We start from the raw sequence: 21,570 nt of genomic DNA, 5'->3' as shown, positions 1-21,570 counted from the left end.
TGAGAGCAGGGGGGGGACAGAGGTAAGATCAGGGGGGGCAGAGGTGAGAGGGAGGGGAGAGAGGGGGTGGAGCATTGAGGGGGAGGGGTGAGAGCAGCAGGGAGGGGGGTGAGAGCAGGGAGGGGGAGGGGGGTGAGAGCAGGGGGGAGGGGTGAGAGCAGCAGGGGGAGGGGTGAGAGCAGCAGGGGGGAGGGGAGGTGAGAGCAGCAGGGGGGAGGGGGGGAGAGCAGCAGGGGGGAGGGGGGGAGAGCAGCAGGGGGGAGGGGGGTGAGAGCAGGTGGGGAGCATGGAGGGGGGAGGGGTGAGAGCAGCAGGGGGTGAGAGCAGGGAGGGGGGAGAGCAGGGAGTTTTTTTTATTTATTTATTTATTTATGCAGTTTTATATAGCGCGGACTTTACCCGAAGGCGTCAGAGCGCTTCACAATAGGAACAGAAATGAAACATAATGAGAAACATTACAAAAGAACAGATTACAAAAGCATACGTTACGTTACATAAGGTAAAAGTGACAATTGTGAGCAAACAAAATACATGAGGTAGTAAAAATTATGAGCAACCAAAAATACACGAGGTAGTAAAGGTAATAGTGACAATTGTGAGCAAACAAAATACATGAGGTAGTAAAAATTATGAGCAACCAAAAATACATGAGGTAGTAAAAAGTGCACAAGAGGAAAAAGTGACAAGTGTGCAGTTACAAGAGAAAACAGAGTATAATTTGAGGTATAATACTGCAATAGGTGCTAGACACTCAGGCACAAGAACAAGCGTTACGTAGGCAAAGGTGGCACTTGTGCAAGTATCAAAGGTAAAAACATGTGAGAGGTAGCAAACCGTGTGTTACAAGGGCAAAGTGGTGTGTGCATGTTACACAAGGGCACCAAACACAAGTACATGGAAAATACTGCAAAAAGGCAGACACTCCAACCACAGGAATACACTGGGAAGGCACTTCCATGGTCATGGAAAGTAGAAATTATCAGTAGTGGGAAGTCTTCCTCCAAATAACAAGAGGACGTGAATTACTTTTGGAGGTGTCTCTGGAGGAGGAGAACTTTGAGGTCCCTTTTGAAGGCCTGGGAGGAGGCGGTGGTCCGGAGCTGAGGCGGAAAGGAGTTTCAGATTCTCACTGCGCTGCCTGAAAAGGATTGGGCCATTGTTCTTTCCTTCTTGAAAGTGGGAGGTTCAAGCAGTAGATTCTCCGCATTACGTGATGGTATAGAGCCTCCAGAGAGTTTCAGTTTATTCGCCAGGTAGCGGGGAGAGGAGGAGTGCAAGGCTTTGTGGGTGATAAAAGCGGTCTTGTAAATAGCTCTAGCCTCGAAGGGAAGCCAGCGGAGGGTGGATAACATCGGTGTGATGTGATCGCTTCTTTTGGCCCCATAAATGAAACGAGCTGCTGAATGGAAGACAGACTTAAGTGGGGACAGGTGAGATTTGGGGAGGCCAGTAAGAAGAGAATTGCTGTAGTCTAGTCTGGAGAGGACCAGCGATTGCACCAGGGTTATAAGGTCCTGCTCCGGGAAGAAGCGACCGATTCCCCAAAGAAGGCACAGTTGGTAACGAGCAGATTTTGCAATAGAATTGATGTGGGGAGTTAGATTGAGTTTTTTGTCAAGAATGACACCAAGGGATTTTGCGCTGTCGACAATGATGGGTTTATTGTTTAGTAGATTCATCTGATCCATCCATGATTGAACCGGGGGAGGAGAGAGTGAGGAGGAGAAGAGGAGGAATTCAGTTTTGGAGGGATTCAGAATCAATTGATGAGTTGACATCCAGTTTTGAATGGAGTCAAGAGTAGATCTTAGGATGGAGAGATCATGAGTGGAGGCAACCTTGAGGTAGAGTTGAGTGTTGTCTGCATAGAGATGATAGTGAATCCCGGATTTGCTTAGGAGGTTTCCCAGTGGTTCTAAGTAGAGATTGAACAATGTGGGTGCAAGTATAGAGCCTTGGGGAACACCTTGACCTACAGCCACAGGAGATGAAAGACTGTTCGCTATTTTGATCATTTGAGATCTGTCAGAGAGGAAGGATGCAAACCATTTAAGCACAGTGCCCTCCATGCCCATTCTCTGTTGAAGAATATTGAGGAGGGTATTGTGATTGACAGTGTCGAAGGCTGCAGAAAGGTCAAGGAGAATTAGCAGACAGGACCCCCCTGAGTCGAGAATCCTCAGCGTATCATCAACCACTTGCAGTAGGGGGGTGAGAGCAGAGGGGGGAGAGCAGGTAGGGGGTAGGGGGGAGAGGGGTGAGAGTAGCAGGGGGAGGGTGAGAGCAGCAGGGCTTTTATTGAGGGGTGTGTGCTTCTAGGAGCTGTGAGAGCAGCAGCAGGGCTCTTATTGAGGGGTGTGTGCTTCTAGGAGCTGTGAGAGCAGCAGGGCTCTTATTGAGAGGTGTGTGCTTCTAGGAGCTGTGAGAGCAGCAAGGCTCTCATTGAGGGGTGTGTGCTTCTAGGACTGTGAGAGCAGCAGGGCTCTTATTGAGGGGTGTGTGCTTCTAGGAGCTGTGAGAGCAGCAGCAGGGCTCCTATTGAGGGGGGGGTGCTTCTAGGAGCTGTGAGAGCAGCAGCAGGGCTCTTATTGAGGGGTGTGTGCTTCTAGGAGCTGTGAGAGCAGCAAGGCTCTCATTGAGGGGTGTGTGCTTCCAGGACTGTGAAAGCAGCAGCTTTATTGAGGGGTATGTGCTTCTAGGAGCTGTGAGAGCAGCAAGGCTCTCATTGAGGGGTATGTGCTTCTAGGAGCTGTGAGAGCAGCAAGGCTCTCATTGAGGGGTGTGTGCTTCTAGGAGTAGTGAGAGCAGCAGGGCTCTTATTGAGGGGTGTGTGCTTCTAGGCGCTGTGAGAGCAGCAGGGCTCTTATTGAGGGGTGTGTGCTTCTAGGAGCTGTGAGAGCAGCAGGGCTCTTATTGAGGGGTGTGTGCTTCAAGGACTGTGAGAGCAGCAGCAGGGCTCTTATTGAGGGGCGTGTGCTTCTAGGCGCTGTGAAAGCAGCAGCAGGGCTCTTATTGAGGGATGTGTGCTTCTAGGACTGTGAGAGCAGCAGCAGGGCTCTTATTGAGGGATGTGTGCTTCTAGGAGCTGTGAGAGCAGCAGGGCTCTTATAGAGGGGTGTGTGCTTCTAGGACTGTGAGAGCAGCAGGGCTCTTATTGAGGGGTGTGTGCTTCTAGGAGCTGTGAGAGCAGCAGCAGGGCTCTTATTGAGGGGTGTGTGCTTCTAGGACTGTGAGAGCAGCAGCAGGGCTCTTATTGAGGGGTGTGTGCTTCTAGGAGCTGTGAGAGCAGCAGGGCTCTTATTCAGGGGTGTGTGCTTCTATGAGCTGTGAGAGCAGCAGCAGGGCTCTTATTGAGGGGTGTGTGCTTCTAGGACTGTGAGAGCAGCAGCAGGGCTCTTATTGAGGGATGTGTGCTTCTAGGACTGTGAGAGCAGCAGCAGGGCTCTTATTGAGGGGTGTGTGCTTCTAGGACTGTGAGAGCAGCAGGGCTCTTATTGAGGGGCGTGTGCTTCTAGGCGCTGTGAAAGCAGCAGCAGGGCTCTTATTGAGGGATGTGTGCTTCTAGGACTGTGAGAGCAGCAGCAGGGCTCTTATTGAGGGGTGTGTGCTTCTAGGACTGTGAGAGCAGCAGGGCTCTTATTGAGGGGTGTGTGCTTCTAGGACTGTGAGAGCAGCAGCAGGGCTCTTATTGAGGGATGTGTGCTTCTAGGAGCTGTGAGAGCAGCAGGGCTATCATTGAGGGGTGTGTGCTTCTAGGAGCTCTGAGAGCATCAGCAGGTCTCTTATTGAGGGGTGTGTGCTTCTGGGAGCTGTGAGAGCATCAGCAGGGCTCTTATTGAGGGGTGTGTGCTTCTAGGAGCTGTGAGAGCATCAGCAGGGCTCTTATTGAGGGGTGTGTGCTTCTAGGAGCTGTGAGAGCAGCAGCAGGGCTCTTATTGAGGGGTGTGTGCTTCTAGGAGCTGTGAGAGCAGCAGGGCTCTTATCGAGGGGTGTGTGCTTCTAGGAGCTGTGAGAGCAGCAAGGCTCTCATTGAGGGGTGTGTGCTTCTAGGACTGTGAGAGCAGCAGGGCTCTTATTGAGGGGTGTGTGCTTCTAGGAGCTGTGAGAGCAGCAGCAGGGCTCTTATTGAGGGATGTGTGCTTCTAGGAGCTGTGAGAGCAGCAGGGCTCTTATTGAGGGGTGTGTGCTTCTAGGCGCTGTGAAAGCAGCAGCAGGGCTCTTATTGAGGGATGTGTGCTTCTAGGACTGTGAGAGCAGCAGGGCTCTTATTGAGGGGTGTGTGCTTCTAGGACTGTGAGAGCAGCAGGGCTCTTATTGAGGGGTGTGTGCTTCTAGGAGCTGTGAGAGCAGCAGCAGGGCTCTTATTGAGGGGTGTGTAGGGCTCTTATTGAGGGGTGTGTGCTTCTAGGACTGTGAGAGCAGCAGGGCTCTTATTGAGGGGTGTGTGCTTCTAGGACTGTGAGAGCAGCAGCAGGGCTCTTATTGAGGGGTGTGTGCTTCTAGGAGCTGTGAGAGCAGCAGGGCTCTTATTGAGGGATGTGTGCTCCTAGGAGCTGTGAGAGCAGCAGGGCTCTTATTCAGGGGTGTGTGCTTCTATGAGCTGTGAGAGCAGCAGGGCTCTTATTGAGGGATGTGTGCTTCTAGGAGCTGTGAGAGCAGCAGGGCTCTTATTGAGGGGTGTGTGCTTCTAGGAGCTGTGAGAGCAGCAGCAGGGCTCTTATTGAGGGATGTGTGCTTCTAGGAGCTGTGAGAGCAGCAGGGCTCTTATTGAGGGGTGTGTGCTTCTAGGCGCTGTGAAAGCAGCAGCAGGGCTCTTATTGAGGGATGTGTGCTTCTAGGACTGTGAGAGCAGCAGCAGGGCTCTTATTGAGGGGTGTGTAGGGCTCTTATTGAGGGGTGTGTGCTTCTAGGACTGTGAGAGCAGCAGGGCTCTTATTGAGGGGTGTGTGCTTCTAGGACTGTGAGAGCAGCAGCAGGGCTCTTATTGAGGGGTGTGTGCTTCTAGGAGCTGTGAGAGCAGCAGGGCTCTTATTCAGGGGTGTGTGCTTCTATGAGCTGTGAGAGCAGCAGGGCTCTTATTGAGGGATGTGTGCTTCTAGGAGCTGTGAGAGCAGCAGCAGGGCTCTTATTGAGGGGGGTGTGCTTCTAGGAGCTGTGAGAGCAGCAGCAGGGCTCTTATTGAGGGATGTGTGCTTCTAGGAGCTGTGAGAGCAGCAGGGCTATCATTGAGGGGTGTGTGCTTCTAGGAGCTCTGAGAGCATCAGCAGGGCTCTTATTGAGGGGTGTGTGCTTCTGGGAGCTGTGAGAGCATCAGCAGGGCTCTTATTGAGGGGTGTGTGCTTCTAGGAGCTGTGAGAGCAGCAGGGCTCTTATTGAGGGGTGTGTGCTTCTAGGAGCTGTGAGAGCAGCAGGGCTCTTATTGAGGGGTGTGTGCTTCTAGGAGCCGTGAGAGCAGCAGCAGGGCTCTTATTGAGGGGTGTGTGCTTCTAGGAGCTGTGAGAGCAGCAGGGCTCTTATTGAGGGGTGTGTGCTTCTAGGCGCTGTGAAAGCAGCAGCAGGGCTCTTATTGAGGGATGTGTGCTTCTAGGACTGTGAGAGCAGCAGCAGGGCTCTTATTGAGGGATGTGTGCTACTAGGAGCTGTGAGAGCAGCAGGGCTCTTATTGAGGGGTGTGTGCTTCTAGGAGCTGTGAGAGCAGCAGCAGGGCTCTTATTGAGGGATGTGTGCTACTAGGAGCTGTGAGAGCAGCAGGGCTCTTATTGAGGGGTGTGTGCTTCTAGGAGCTGTGAGAGCAGCAGCAGGGCTCTTATTGAGGGATGTGTGCTTCTAGGAGCTGTGAGAGCAGCAGGGCTATCATTGAGGGGTGTGTGCTTCTAGGAGCTCTGAGAGCATCAGCAGGTCTCTTATTGAGGGGTGTGTGCTTCTGGGAGCTGTGAGAGCATCAGCAGGGCTCTTATTGAGGGGTGTGTGCTTCTAGGAGCTGTGAGAGCATCAGCAGGGCTCTTATTGAGGGGTGTGTGCTTCTAGGAGCTGTGAGAGCAGCAGCAGGGCTCTTATTGAGGGGTGTGTGCTTCTAGGAGCTGTGAGAGCAGCAGGGCTCTTATCGAGGGGTGTGTGCTTCTAGGAGCTGTGAGAGCAGCAAGGCTCTCATTGAGGGGTGTGTGCTTCTAGGACTGTGAGAGCAGCAGGGCTCTTATTGAGGGGTGTGTGCTTCTAGGAGCTGTGAGAGCAGCAGCAGGGCTCTTATTGAGGGATGTGTGCTTCTAGGAGCTGTGAGAGCAGCAGGGCTCTTATTGAGGGGTGTGTGCTTCTAGGCGCTGTGAAAGCAGCAGCAGGGCTCTTATTGAGGGATGTGTGCTTCTAGGACTGTGAGAGCAGCAGGGCTCTTATTGAGGGGTGTGTGCTTCTAGGACTGTGAGAGCAGCAGGGCTCTTATTGAGGGGTGTGTGCTTCTAGGAGCTGTGAGAGCAGCAGCAGGGCTCTTATTGAGGGGTGTGTAGGGCTCTTATTGAGGGGTGTGTGCTTCTAGGACTGTGAGAGCAGCAGGGCTCTTATTGAGGGGTGTGTAGGGCTCTTATTGAGGGGTGTGTGCTTCTTGGACTGTGAGAGCAGCAGCAGGGCTCTTATTGAGGGGTGTGTGCTCCTAGGAGCTGTGAGAGCAGCAGGGCTCTTATTCAGGGGTGTGTGCTTCTATGAGCTGTGAGAGCAGCAGGGCTCTTATTGAGGGATGTGTGCTTCTAGGAGCTGTGAGAGCAGCAGGGCTCTTATTGAGGGGTGTGTGCTTCTAGGAGCTGTGAGAGCAGCAGCAGGGCTCTTATTGAGGGATGTGTGCTTCTAGGAGCTGTGAGAGCAGCAGGGCTCTTATTGAGGGGTGTGTGCTTCTAGGCGCTGTGAAAGCAGCAGCAGGGCTCTTATTGAGGGATGTGTGCTTCTAGGACTGTGAGAGCAGCAGCAGGGCTCTTATTGAGGGGTGTGTAGGGCTCTTATTGAGGGGTGTGTGCTTCTAGGACTGTGAGAGCAGCAGGGCTCTTATTGAGGGGTGTGTGCTTCTAGGACTGTGAGAGCAGCAGCAGGGCTCTTATTGAGGGGTGTGTGCTTCTAGGAGCTGTGAGAGCAGCAGGGCTCTTATTCAGGGGTGTGTGCTTCTATGAGCTGTGAGAGCAGCAGGGCTCTTATTGAGGGATGTGTGCTTCTAGGAGCTGTGAGAGCAGCAGCAGGGCTCTTATTGAGGGGGGTGTGCTTCTAGGAGCTGTGAGAGCAGCAGCAGGGCTCTTATTGAGGGATGTGTGCTTCTAGGAGCTGTGAGAGCAGCAGGGCTATCATTGAGGGGTGTGTGCTTCTAGGAGCTCTGAGAGCATCAGCAGGGCTCTTATTGAGGGGTGTGTGCTTCTGGGAGCTGTGAGAGCATCAGCAGGGCTCTTATTGAGGGGTGTGTGCTTCTAGGAGCTGTGAGAGCAGCAGGGCTCTTATTGAGGGGTGTGTGCTTCTAGGAGCTGTGAGAGCAGCAGGGCTCTTATTGAGGGGTGTGTGCTTCTAGGAGCCGTGAGAGCAGCAGCAGGGCTCTTATTGAGGGGTGTGTGCTTCTAGGAGCTGTGAGAGCAGCAGGGCTCTTATTGAGGGGTGTGTGCTTCTAGGCGCTGTGAAAGCAGCAGCAGGGCTCTTATTGAGGGATGTGTGCTTCTAGGACTGTGAGAGCAGCAGCAGGGCTCTTATTGAGGGGTGTGTAGGGCTCTTATTGAGGGGTGTGTGCTTCTAGGACTGTGAGAGCAGCAGGGCTCTTATTGAGGGGTGTGTGCTTCTAGGACTGTGAGAGCAGCAGCAGGGCTCTTATTGAGGGGTGTGTGCTTCTAGGAGCTGTGAGAGCAGCAGGGCTCTTATTCAGGGGTGTGTGCTTCTATGAGCTGTGAGAGCAGCAGGGCTCTTATTGAGGGATGTGTGCTTCTAGGAGCTGTGAGAGCAGCAGGGCTCTTATTGAGGGGTGTGTGCTTCTAGGAGCTGTGAGAGCAGCAGCAGGGCTCTTATTGAGGGATGTGTGCTTCTAGGAGCTGTGAGAGCAGCAGGGCTATCATTGAGGGGTGTGTGCTTCTAGGAGCTCTGAGAGCATCAGCAGGGCTCTTATTGAGGGGTGTGTGCTTCTGGGAGCTGTGAGAGCATCAGCAGGGCTCTTATTGAGGGGTGTGTGCTTCTAGGAGCTGTGAGAGCAGCAGGGCTCTTATTGAGGGGTGTGTGCTTCTAGGACTGTGAGAGCAGCAGCAGGGCTCTTATTGAGGGGTGTGTGCTTCTAGGAGCTGTGAGAGCAGCAGGGCTCTTATTCAGGGGTGTGTGCTTCTATGAGCTGTGAGAGCAGCAGGGCTCTTATTGAGGGATGTGTGCTTCTAGGAGCTGTGAGAGCAGCAGGGCTCTTATTGAGGGGTGTGTGCTTCTAGGAGCTGTGAGAGCAGCAGCAGGGCTCTTATTGAGGGATGTGTGCTTCTAGGAGCTGTGAGAGCAGCAGGGCTATCATTGAGGGGTGTGTGCTTCTAGGAGCTCTGAGAGCATCAGCAGGGCTCTTATTGAGGGGTGTGTGCTTCTGGGAGCTGTGAGAGCATCAGCAGGGCTCTTATTGAGGGGTGTGTGCTTCTAGGAGCTGTGAGAGCAGCAGGGCTCTTATTGAGGGGTGTGTGCTTCTAGGAGCTGTGAGAGCAGCAGGGCTCTTATTGAGGGGTGTGTGCTTCTAGGAGCCGTGAGAGCAGCAGCAGGGCTCTTATTGAGGGGTGTGTGCTTCTAGGAGCTGTGAGAGCAGCAGGGCTCTTATTGAGGGGTGTGTGCTTCTAGGCGCTGTGAAAGCAGCAGCAGGGCTCTTATTGAGGGATGTGTGCTTCTAGGACTGTGAGAGCAGCAGCAGGGCTCTTATTGAGGGGTGTGTAGGGCTCTTATTGAGGGGTGTGTTCTTCTAGGACTGTGAGAGCAGCAGGGCTCTTATTGAGGGGTGTGTGCTTCTAGGACTGTGAGAGCAGCAGCAGGGCTCTTATTGAGGGGTGTGTGCTTCTAGGAGCTGTGAGAGCAGCAGGGCTCTTATTCAGGGGTGTGTGCTTCTATGAGCTGTGAGAGCAGCAGGGCTCTTATTGAGGGGTGTGTGCTTCTAGGAGCTGTGAGGGCAGCAGCAGGGCTCTTATTGAGGGATGTGTGCTTCTAGGAGCTGTGAGAGCAGCAGGGCTATCATTGAGGGGTGTGTGCTTCTAGGAGCTCTGAGAGCATCAGCAGGGCTCTTATTGAGGGGTGTGTGCTTCTGGGAGCTGTGAGAGCATCAGCAGGGCTCTTATTGAGGGGTGTGTGCTTCTAGGAGCTGTGAGAGCAGCAGGGCTCTTATTGAGGGGTGTGTGCTTCTAGGAGCTGTGAGAGCAGCAGGGCTCTTATTGAGGGGTGTGTGCTTCTAGGAGCCGTGAGAGCAGCAGCAGGGCTCTTATTGAGGGGTGTGTGCTTCTAGGAGCTGTGAGAGCAGCAGGGCTTTTATTGAGAGGTGTGTGCTTCTAGGAGCTGTGAGAGCAGCAAGGCTCTTATTGAGGGGTGTGTGCTTCTAGGACTGTGAGAGCAGCAGGGCTCTTATTGAGGGGTGTGTGCTTCTAGGAGCTGTGAGAGCAGCAGCAGGGCTCTTATTGAGGGGGGTGTGCTTCTAGGAGCTGTGAGAGCAGCAGCAGGGCTCTTATTGAGGGGTGTGTGCTTCTAGGAGCCGTGAGAGCAGCAAGGCTCTCATTGAGGGGTGTGTGCTTCCAGGACTGTGAAAGCAGCAGCTTTATTGAGGGGTATGTGCTTCTAGGAGCTGTGAGAGCAGCAAGGCTCTCATTGAGGGGTGTGTGCTTCTAGGAGTAGTGAGAGCAGCAGGGCTCTTATTGAGGGGTGTGTGCTTCTAGGCGCTGTGAGAGCAGCAGGGCTCTTATTGAGGGGTGTGTGCTTCTAGGACTGTGAGAGCAGCAGCAGGGCTCTTATTGAGGGGTGTGTGCTTCTAGGAGCTGTGAGAGCAGCAGGGCTCTTATTGAGGGATGTGTGCTCCTAGGAGCTGTGAGAGCAGCAGGGCTCTTATAGAGGGGTGTGTGCTTCTAGGAGCTGTGAGAGCAGCAGGGCTCTTATTGAGGGATGTGTGCTTCTAGGAGCTGTGAGAGCAGCAGGGCTATCATTGAGGGGTGTGTGCTTCTAGGAGCTCTGAGAGCATCAGCAGGGCTCTTATTGAGGGGTGTGTGCTTCTTGGAGCTGTGAGAGCAGCAGGGCTCTAATTGAGGGGTGTTTGTTTCCAGGACTGTGAGAGCAGCAGGGCTCTTATTGAGGGGTGTGTGCTTCTAGGAGCTGTGAGAGCAGCAGCAGGGCTCTTATTGAGGGGTGTGTGCTTCTAGGAGCTGTGAGAGCAGCAGCAGGGCTCTTATTGAGGGGTGTGTGCTTCTAGGACTGTGAGAGCAGCAGCAGGGCTCTTATTGAGGGGTGTGTGCTTCTAGGACTGTGAGAGCAGCAGCAGGGCTCTTATTGAGGGGTGTGTGCTTCTTGGAGCTGTGAGAGCAGCAGGGCTCTTATTGAGGGGTGTTTGTTTCCAGGACTGTGAGAGCAGCAGGGCTCTTATTGAGGGGTGTGTGCTTCTTGGAGCTGTGAGAGCAGCAGGGCTCTTATTGAGGGGTGTTTGTTTCCAGGACTGTGAGAGCAGCAGGGCTCTTATTGAGGGGTGTGTGCTTCTAGGCGCTGTGAGAGCAGCAGGGCTCTTATTGAGGGGTGTGTGCTTCTAGGAGCTGTGAGAGCAGCAGGGCTCTTATTGAGAGGTGTGTGCTTCTAGGAGCAGTGAGAGCAGCAGGGCTCTTATTGAGGGGTGTGTTCTAGGAGCTGTGAGAGCAGCAGGGCTCTTATTGAGGGGTGTGTGCTTCTAGGCGCTGTGAGAGCAGCAGCAGGGCTCTTATTGAGGGGTGTGTAGGGCTCCTATTTAGGGGTGTGTGCTTCTTGGAGCAGCGAGGGCAGCAGCAGGACTCTTATTGAGGGGTATGTGCTTCTAGGAGCTGTGAGAGCAGCAGGGCTCTTATTGAGGGGTGTGTGCTTCTAGGACAGAGAGCAGCAGGGCTCTTATTGAGGGGTGTGTGCTTCTAGGCACTGTGAGAGCACAGGAGCAGGGTTCTTCAAAAGAAGGACTGCTTACAGCGTCTTGGAGTTAAGTGAACAGAACTTTTTTTTCATTGTTTTAGTTGGAGGAAGGAGCTGTGCCCGCCTCACAGCGCTGACATTTGCAGAGTCGTTTCCTTCGAAGGGCTCTGATTCCCCTCGGTCTCATTGCAGGTGCAGCTCAGACCTGAAAACCAAAGATTTCACCTGAAAAACTTTAAAACAGTGGAATCGAGATGTACCGCCTGGAGTCCAACAAGGTAAGTCATGATGTCTGTTTGCATGGTGGCGACTGTACCATGTATTAAAACCGTAGAGTATGTATGGGATAAAGTACATTCTGCTATACATTGTAAGGATGCCACAAGTCACCAAGGAGCAGAGAGGCCACACCGAGGATTGAGGCCGAAGGCAGAGTTCCTTCATAATTCACTGAACTCCAAGGCTTACTGTATTATTTTGAGATTCGACAGGGGGTATTTTATACCTTATAATACATGATCACACCATTACTATTTCCGATAAAGCTTTCTTGGTCTTTTGCGCCTTCATATGAACAAGAAATTGTGCATATATCTAAAATAAATGTGGAATCTGGAGTTTGAAATTAAACACATAAATAGATAACTAGAAATTTGTTGCCAAACATATTTCGTGCAGCACTTTCAAAAATTAATTTAGGTTTTTAATGTGTGCAGCGAGCTTTGCTGTTTTCCTGCAATGGCTTCTTTCTGCACGTGCCTGTTTTTTCAGGCACACAGTTCAGAGGCGCTTGAAAGCTATTTTTGATCTTTACTATTTAAACGACAGACGCAGTTCTGCTTCGTGATCTGTCTTTCATGCTGTCTGCATTGGCATTGCAGCTCAGCTGTGAAAGTTGTTGAGCAGCCTTGCCATTTGTTATTGCAGGCTGCTTGTGACGTCACAGCTCGACTGGAACAGGAGGATTAGGGACATGTTTGTCTAAAGGGATTTCAGGCTTCCATCATTTATTATTGGGTAACACATGGGACTTGCAGCTGATCAAAGTCGGTGATTCCTCATCACAAGAGTGGGTTTTGTGGACGTTAAAGCAACTTATCTGCTGCTCTAACTTTAGTCCTTGACTATTTTGAGTAAAGTTGAAATCTGCAAAATATTTATAATGCTGTAATCACCTTTTCCCCCAAGTAGATATAAGGAACCCTAGTTCTAGTCTTTGTTTTTAAATGTTTTATGTTCAGTCATCAGAGCTGTTACTCAAAAGCATTCGATGATAATAAATGAGTGCAGTTTCCTCAGCAGGGGGGTGATAGGACAGTCCCCAAGGTTGTTGGTACAGGAGCACGGCTGCCTGATTTTGGACCTGTTGGGTTCTGCGGTTCAGACCCTTCGGAAGGCCCAAGTAGAGACAGATAGCATAATCTATCCTTGAGATGACCAATGCAATAATAACTTGAGTGAGAGTCTCGAAGGAAAGGAGTTTACTGAACTTTCAAGCTGTTCGGAGTTGTAAAATACAGGAAGAACTTACAGCCCCTAATTGAGATTTCATAGACCGATTCGCATCGACCAGTATTCCGAGGCTCTTAACTGATTCCTTGGGCAGAGGCGGAGAGCCCATCGTGGTCAAAATATGAACCTCCGTGTGACATGTTTTGTTCTGGGAATGACAACCTCTGTCTTATCGGAATTCAGTTTAAGTTGATTGGCCTTTATCCATCCAGTCACAGATAAATAACATTGTGTTTTGGAAAGAAGTTTTGCATTCCCCGGAGTTGTCCATAGCGAAGATCAGTTGCAGATCATCTGCGTAGTTATAAACTTTGACCTTCATTTGGTTCGAGGCATGCACCAGTGGACGAATGCGTAGATTGAAGAGGTAGGGTGACAAGGAAGATCCTTGAGGAACACTTCAAATCAGCCTGACCATAGAGGAGCAGAAGGCGGAGAGCCAGACCCCCGGGGCGCGGCCCTTAAGAAGTGAAGTACAACAGTCCTGTGCAGGTCTCTGGAAGCCTATGGCCTCGACACGATCCACCAGAATATCCTGGTCGACCATGTCAAAAGCCGCAGAGAGATCGAGAAGCACAAACGCCTGGATGGTATCCCTGTCAGCTGCCTCACAGAGGTAGTCTGCGGCTGAGAGAATGACCGTCTCGATGGTTGGGGGGGAGGGGTTGGTAGCCCTCTTGGTGAGGATCAAGATAATTGGTTTTGCTCCACAAAAGAGCAGATGCATTTAGCTACTCGAGCCTCGAGTACCTGTGCCAGGTACAGAAGTAAAGAAATAGGGCGGTAGTTTTTTTAAATAGATGGATCATCGCCAGCTTTCTTCAGTGGAGGGACCATAGTCGCTTCCTTAAGAGAACAGGGAACCTAGCCACAGCTCGAGGACTTGTTAAGGAGAGATAGGGCTGGATCAGGGAAGCAAGAAAAGACCATTTTTAGGACCTCAGCAGGGCTCGAAAAATCATAAAAAGTTTACTAGACGTGTAGGTCTAGTAACTTTAATAATCTACTCGACCTAACTGTAATGTACTTGACCCGTGAACTGGTCTCAAATTATGTGATCCTAGACAAATAGCCGCCTTTTTCGTTATTATCACCTAAGAGAGCACGTGCAAATATGCAAGTTCACTATTTCTGCTGTATAAAACTCTTTTTATTTACTAGACTAAATGTTTGCTCCATGTATAACGGGAATCGAGCCCATATATAGGGTACACACAATTCCTGGCTTGCCTCTTAGTTCTTTAATAGCATTGTCATCTGGGCAGGAGCAGTAATAATTGCCATTTCAGGTTTAAAAACTCACTTTTCATAATCTATTACCAAAGCCTGATGTGGTAGTGCATTGTCATTTACAGATAGCATATTTTCCATTGAAATGGTCACAAAACGTTTCCACTAAAATGTAGTTTTACTGATAATAGTGCATAAAGAATGTTTGGAAATTGGGTTTCAGCAAAAATATGTAACATTTGCACATCACCAAGTAAAGGGTTCTAATTTGTTTTGATCCGATAAACATGTTTTTTCCACCACAGAATTACAAAAATTTGTCTTCCTAACTAGTGGAATATATTTGAAAGGTTTGAACAGTTCATTTCGCTATTTCAGTGTTGTGTTAGAAAAAGCCTGACATCTCACAGCCTTTCATTTCACTGGCTCTGCACAGGTTAATTGTCACACAGTTCACGTTACAATATCCCCTAACTTCAGTCACAGAAAGAAAAAGAAATATAGGACGACAAACTGACATTTGACCTCTGTCTGTCTCTGAAAACGGAGCAAATGTGACAAGATAACAAGATTAAAAGGCATTTTTATTGCTCTTCCACTTTGTGAGCAATAAAGATGCCTTTAAGTCCTGTTATCTGGTCACATTTGCTCCACTATCAGAGACGGAGGTCAATAGTTTGTCTTCCTACATTTACTTTTTATTCTGTGACTGAAATTAAGAGTATTTTCAACTCGCCAGAAGGGGCGAATAGTCCCTAAAAGTAGCTCGTGTTGATTAAATCTTACTCGATAATGCGAGTGGATCTTTGGAGCCCTGCTCAGTGGGGCTGTATCAGCGAGGAACGCAGATTTCATTTTAATCAGTAAGTCCCGTCCATAAGACGCGCCTCGCTAATGGTGGGCAGAGCACACATCAAGGCTGAGTTCAGTCTGTCAAAGATGTATCTAGATGAGATCTACAAAAAAGCACAGGTGCACAACACAAAATCAACCAATATACTAAATTCAAGCTATAATAATCACAGGAGTAGAGTTCCTCAATTTTGATTTCTTTTATTCCAAAATGTAGTAGAAAAGATAGTACAGCCGACGCGTTTCGTCCCACTTGGGACTTCTTCAGGGCGGTTTCTGATTCAAGCAATCGTGTTGGTAAGTCCTAAAAAATCGGGTTGTGGGCCGAACCAAAATCTTGGGTCTTGATAATGGATATGTGATATAAGTATCCAAGAGTCTCAAAAAGATGACCAGAAAATAACTGATGAGGGCAAAGGTCAGTCTGAGATTCAAAAATGTAAACTGCGCCAATCCTTCAATATAAAAAAGGGGGTATATACATCCCGAAATTCAAAGTCCGAAGTTGTGGCACAAAGGCCAGCGTCGATTGCTGGATATGTAAAAAAGAGGGAGGTTAGAAAGCGCGCAGCCAAATTTGGTGACTCAAGTAACTAATTAGTTCATAAGATTCTGTTTGCCCGTTAATGGAAAGAATTGTCCCCCATCTGATATCAGCAACCGGCTTGTGATATAATAGTCACGGCCCGACTCGTGCCCCTCTACGAACACCAGCAGCAACAGGTTCCGTGCAGCACGTAACCTGTTACTACTGCTGATATCAGATGGGGGACATTTCTTTCCATTAACGGGCAAACAGTGACCCTTCTTCTCATAGGGCCCATTTGTGATATCTCTTATGAACTTTGAGCATGGCCTATAGAATCTTATGAACTAATTAGTTACTCGAGTCACCAAATTTGGCTGCGCGCTTTCTAACCTGCCGGTGACAACCCTCTTTTTTAAATATCCAGCAATCGACGCTGGCCCTTGTGCCACAAATCCTGACTTGGAATTTCGGGATGTATATACCCCCTCTTTTATATTGAAGGATTGGCGCAGTTTACATTTTTGAATCTCAGACTGACCTTTGCCCTCATCAGTTATCTTCTGGTCATCTTTTTGAGACTCTTGGATACTTATATCACATATCCATTATCAAGACCCAAGATTTTGGTTCGGCACAACTTGAATCAGAAACCGCCCTGAAGAAGTCCCAAGTGGGACGAAACGCGCCGGCTGTACAATCTTTTCTACTACATTTTGGAATAAAAGAAATCAAAATTGAGGAACTCTACTCCTGTGATTATTATAGCTTGAATTTAGTATATTGGTTGATTTTGTGTTGTGCACCTGTGCTTTTTTGTATATTGTTAAAGTTCTTTTTGAACTAGCATTGTGATGGTGAGTGCCAATCAGTGTGCACACAAGTCCCTAACTAAGTTAATAGAAAGGGAATGTTATGATGAAGAGTTATTCAGGTTAGGTGCTGTGATCAGGAAGGTTCCACTGTTGCTTTTGTTTAAAGTATGTATCTAGATGAGCTGCACTGTAGAGGATGCTGGCTTTAATGTTAGAAATCGTATAGATGACAAATGAGTGAAGGGCCTCACATCAGTTCTGAGTGGGAGTCTTTGTATGAGTCGCTCGATCAGGATTGGACAATTCTTCCACAATTTTAAAGAAATGCCTTCTGCAATCCCTGTAAAGACAAGTATCGCACATCTATGATCTTTGCCCCAAACCACCTCTGTGATGGTCATGCTTTTATCGAAAAATGGTCAATCTTTATCTAAAATGTTTCCTTTATTGTTCATATCCCATCTATATCCTTTTAGTAATGTTCTTTGATACAAAAATATTATTAATGAAATTATTTTAGTTATATACTTTGAATAAGGATGCAACAAAATATATTCTGATCTGGAAGGTCCTTCAAAATAAAAAATAATATTAATGTCGAGATTCAAACACCCAAAAGGTAGCAGTGCATTCATATCTACGCATATAAAATCATCCCTTGGCTACCTTACCCAGTCAACATGACCATCCTAACAAAATTCCATCACATATTGAATTAAGTAGTTATAAAAATAGTCCTAGCTTGCTCACTGTTATCATCTTGCTTTCTGTGGAGACGGGATGTCTGAGGTTACTTTTCTATAGCAGTGCGACGTTCCTACAGAGTTGTGCTGTACATATAGACCGCTCTATGGACGGACGACTCCTGTTACCTTGGAGTGGTATGAACGAACGTCTGCCTAGTGGCAATAACCTTTTGGGCATATTAGTCAGCAGAGGTTGGGTGAAATAGTAGAGAGGAGAGGTTTGAAGGTGGGACCATAGGAATATATTTCAGTAGACCAAGAGAAGAAGAGGTAGTGGCAGGGAAGGAGCTGTAGAGGACCAGCAACACAAGGTGTAGAGTAGTAAGGTGAAGGAAGATGCAGGCATATGGAGGCAGGAGGTCTGATGCGGAGGAGACTGGAAGGGCAACTAGGATACATTTGAGGGAGCGGCAAATGAGAGATTGAAACAAAGAGCATCAGATATATTTTAGGTGGGGAAGCTGAAGAATAGAAGATGATCAGGTGTCTGGGTCCAACATTTTAGGTTTCTTGTAAATTGTCAGTAGGTCGTCTTGGCATCGTAATTCAGCCAATAGTGAGTTCCGGAGAACAATGGCTGCTAGAGAGTAGGATGGAAAGCTGTCCAAATGCGTTTCAAGTCGGAGGATGTCTTTGCTTCTGAATTGATTGTTTCCTCCAGAGATTTTTAAGGTGGGTCATAAGTACCCTGGCTCCATGTTCCGAATGGTTTTGTACGTTTTACAGGCCCCTTGCATTGGATCATAGCCTCTAGTGGAAGTCAATGTAGCTGTTTTAGTACGAGAGCGATATGGTCACTTTTTCTACTTCCAGTTATGAGTCGAGGTCCTGAATGTAGTTGTGAGAGAGGAGAGTGTAGATTAGGGGGTTCCTAGCTGGGTGGTGGTTCCCTAGTTTAATCAAAAGATAACTAGTGCTTGTACAGCTAGTCTAGAGTCAGGGTGTGAGTGTTGTTAGGGAGAGTAGTGTTGCCTAGCTCATTGGACAGTGTGGTGGACATGTGAGGATGTAGAGAGTAAGCTATCCAGATTCCAAGGGATTACACTTCACTTTTCATCTGAGGGCTCTATCCAGATTCCAAGGGATTACACTTCACTTTTCATCTGAGGGCTCTATCCAGATTCCAAGGGATTACACTTCACTTTTCATCTGAGGGCTTTATCCAGATTCCAAGGGATTACACTTCACTTTTCATCTGAGGGCTCTATCCAGATTCCAAGGGATTACACTTCACTTTTCATCTGAGGGCTCTATCCAGATTCCAAGGGATTACACTTCACTTTTCATCTGAGGGCTCTATCCAGATTCCAAGGGATTATACTCCCTTTTCATCTGAGGGCTCTATCCAGATTCCAATGGATTATACTCACTTTTCATCTGAGGGCTCTATCCAGATTCCAAGGGATTACACTTCACTTTTCATCTGAGGGCTCTATCCAGATTCCAAGGGATTATACTCACCTTTCATCTGAGGGCTCTATCCAGATTCCAAGGGATTATACTTCACTTTTCATCTGAGGGCTCTATCCAGATTCCAAGGGATTATACTCACCTTTCATCTGAGGGCTCTATCCAGATTCCAAGGGATTACACTTCACTTTTCATCTGAGGGCTCTATCCAGATTCCAAGGGATTACACTTCACTTTTCATCTGAGGGCTCTATCCAGATTCCAAGGGGTTATACTCACTTTTCATCTGAGGGCTCTATCCAGATTCCAAGGGATTACACTTCACTTTTCATCTGAGGTCTCTATCCAGATTCCAAGGGATTACACTTCACTTTTCATCTGAGGGCTCTATCCAGATTCCAAGGGATTACACTTCACTTTTCATCTGAGGGCTCTATCCAGATTCCAAGGGATTATACTCCCTTTTCATCTGAGGGCTCTATCCAGATTCCAAGGGATTATACTCCCTTTTCATCTGAGGGCTCTATCCAGATTCCAAGGGATTATACTCACTTTTCATCTAAGGGCTCTATCCAGATTCCAAGGGATTACACTTCACTTTTCATCTGAGGGCTCTATCCAGATTCCAAGGGATTATACTCACTTTTCATCTGAGGGCTCTATCCAGATTCCAAGGGATTACACTTCACTTTTCATCTGAGGGCTCTATCCAGATTCCAAGGGGTTATACTCACTTTTCATCTGAGGGCTCTATCCAGATTCCAAGGGATTACACTTCACTTTTCATCTGAGGGCTCTATCCAGATTCCAAGGGATTACACTTCACTTTTCATCTGAGGGCTCTATCCAGATTCCAAGGGATTACACTTCACTTTTCATCTGAGGGCTCTATCCAGATTCCAAGGGATTATACTCCCTTTTCATCTGAGGGCTCTATCCAGATTCCAAGGGATTACACTTCACTTTTCATCTGAGGGCTCTATCCAGATTCCAAGGGATTACACTTCACTTTTCATCTGAGGGCTCTATCCAGATTCCAAGGGATTATACTCCCTTTTCATCTGAGGGCTCTATCCAGATTCCAAGGGATTATACTCACTTTTCATCTGAGGGCTCTATCCAGATTCCAAGGGATTATACTCCCTTTTCATCTGAGGGCTCTATCCAGATTCCAAGGGATTATACTCACTTTTCATCTGAGGGCTCTATCCAGATTCCAAGGGATTATACTCACTTTTCATCTGAGGGCTCTATCCAGATTCCAAGGGATTATACTTCACTTTTCATCTGAGGGCTCTATCCAGATTCCAAGGGATTATACTCACTTTTCATCTGAGGGCTCTATCCAGATTCCAAGGGATTATACTTCACTTTTCATCTGAGGGCTCTATCCAGGTTCCAAGGGATTATACTCCCTTTTCATCTGAGGGCTCTATCCAGATTCCAAGGGATTACACTTCACTTTTCATCTGAGGGCTCTATCCAGATTCCAAGGGATTACACTTCACTTTTCATCTGAGGGCTCTATCCAGACTCCAAGGGATTATACTCCCTTTTCATCTGAGGGCTCTATCCAGATTCCAAGGGATTACACTTCACTTTGCATCTGAGGGCTCTATCCAGATTCCAAGGGATTACACTTCACTTTTCATCTGAGGGCTCTATCCAGATTCCAAGGGATTATACTCCCTTTTCATCTGAGGGCTCTATCCAGATTCCAAGGGATTACACTTCACTTTTCATCTGAGGGCTCTATCCAGATTCCAAGGGATTACACTTCACTTTTCATCTGAGGGCTCTATCCAGATTCCAAGGGATTATACTCCCTTTTCATCTGAGGGCTCTATCCAGATTCCAAGGGATTACACTTCACTTTGCATCTGAGGGCTCTATCCAGATTCCAAGGGATTACACTTCACTTTTCATCTGAGGGCTCTATCCAGATTCCAAGGGATTATACTCCCTTTTCATCTGAGGGCTCTATCCAGATTCCAAGGGATTATACTCCCTTTTCATCTGAGGGCTCTATCCAGATTCCAAAGGATTACACTTCACTTTTCATCTGAGGGCTCTATCCAGATTCCAAGGGATTACACTTCACTTTTCATCTGAGGGCTCCATCCAGATTCCAAGGGATTACACTTCACTTTTCATCTGAGGGCTCTATCCAGATTCCAAGGGATTATACTCCCTTTTCATCTGAGGGCTCTATCCAGATTCCAAGGGATTATACTCCCTTTTCATCCGAGGGCTCTATCCAGATTCCAAGGGATTATACTCACTTTTCATTTGAGGGCTCTATCCAGATTCCAAGGGATTATACTCACTTTTCATTTGAGGGCTTGTTGGACTGGGCCCTTCTGGCCGGTCCACCCCTGAGGTTTTTGCTTGTTATGTGACCTGGGGATGGTGATTCCCACTCTGAGCGCGTGTAGATGAGAGAGGCCTGCCCTCCCATAGGAATGCATGGGGAATGTGTGTGTCCCCGATAGTTCCTGGTGCATGGGGGGTACAGGCTCGAGTCTGGTATGTGTGGACTCGTGTGATTGAATGCTGCGAGATGGTGTATGCGGCGTGTGTGTGTCTAAAATGGAAGTGCCACTTCTAGACATGGGTGTGTGTGTGCAGTAAGTGTGCTGGCGCGTGATTGGCTGAAGCCGGCTGGGGAGCCTGGCTCCAGGAGTCTGTGTGGGTCTGCCCCGGTGGTCAATGGAGAGATTAACATGCTGATGTGAGGGATGGGCTGCGCCTGTATCCTGTATGGGGCTGGGCTTTCCCCCACAATGCTGGCTCCACCCCCCTGGGGTGCGTCTGATGACCCTAGCCTGCCTGATGAATGGAAAGGGTGGCTGGGGAAAACAAGATACTCCCAAAACCAGCTGCGACTCTGTTTCTCCCCCACCCAGCACCTTTAGACAAAGGAATTGCATGTATAAAAAGAGGCTGTGACCTCTTCTAAAACCTTCTTGTTCCCAACTTGAATCTACCAGGGGCGTGCTGCTGCTTGGGCTCAGGGTATGGCTTGCCTCCCTGGGCCCTGCCCAGCTCCTGGACATCTGATGGCCTTTCCCTTCTAGGAGCTGCTGTGCTCCACCTGAGGTCCTGGACTCTTTATGGACTTTGCTATTTTCATCTAGCGCTTGGGAGCGCTTTCCTTTGACCCCCAGCGCTTGGGAGCGCTGTTCCTCCTACCTAGCGCTTGGGAGCGCTTCATCCCTGTTACTAGCGCTGGGAGCGCTGTATTCAACAAGCCGGTGCTCACCCGGCATTTGCCCCGTTCGTGTGAAGGGCCCCGAGCCCCCAGCCTACCTCGCTTATCCCTTTGTGCGCCCTATTTACGAGGGAGCCTACCCCTCGCTCTCCCCCCGAGTTCACCGCCGCTGGC

General features: G+C 48.8%; 1 protein-coding gene across 6 annotated transcripts in view; it reads left to right on the top strand.

Annotated features, from left to right (window-relative positions):
• Window positions 1–21,570, top strand: part of LOC144826114 (uncharacterized) — a 103,159-nt gene that overhangs the window by 3,467 nt on the left and 78,122 nt on the right. For 5 of the 6 annotated variants that reach the window (XM_078684515.1, XM_078684514.1, XM_078684511.1 and 2 more), the window contains exon 2: window positions 11,287–11,372. In XM_078684515.1, the coding sequence (XP_078540641.1) occupies window positions 11,349–11,372 (24 nt within the window). In that variant the 5' untranslated portion in view covers window positions 11,287–11,348. Of the gene's footprint in view, window positions 1–11,195; window positions 11,373–21,570 lie in introns of all 6 variants that reach the window. The other variant, XM_078684510.1, reaches the window with a different exon arrangement.

This window comes from Lissotriton helveticus, chromosome 3_2 (assembly GCF_964261635.1).
Source record: "Lissotriton helveticus chromosome 3_2, aLisHel1.1, whole genome shotgun sequence".
NCBI classification, from domain to species: domain Eukaryota; kingdom Metazoa; phylum Chordata; class Amphibia; order Caudata; family Salamandridae; genus Lissotriton; species Lissotriton helveticus.
The sequence above is the reverse complement of the archived record's forward strand: the minus strand, read 5'-3'. Positions and strand labels throughout refer to the sequence as shown.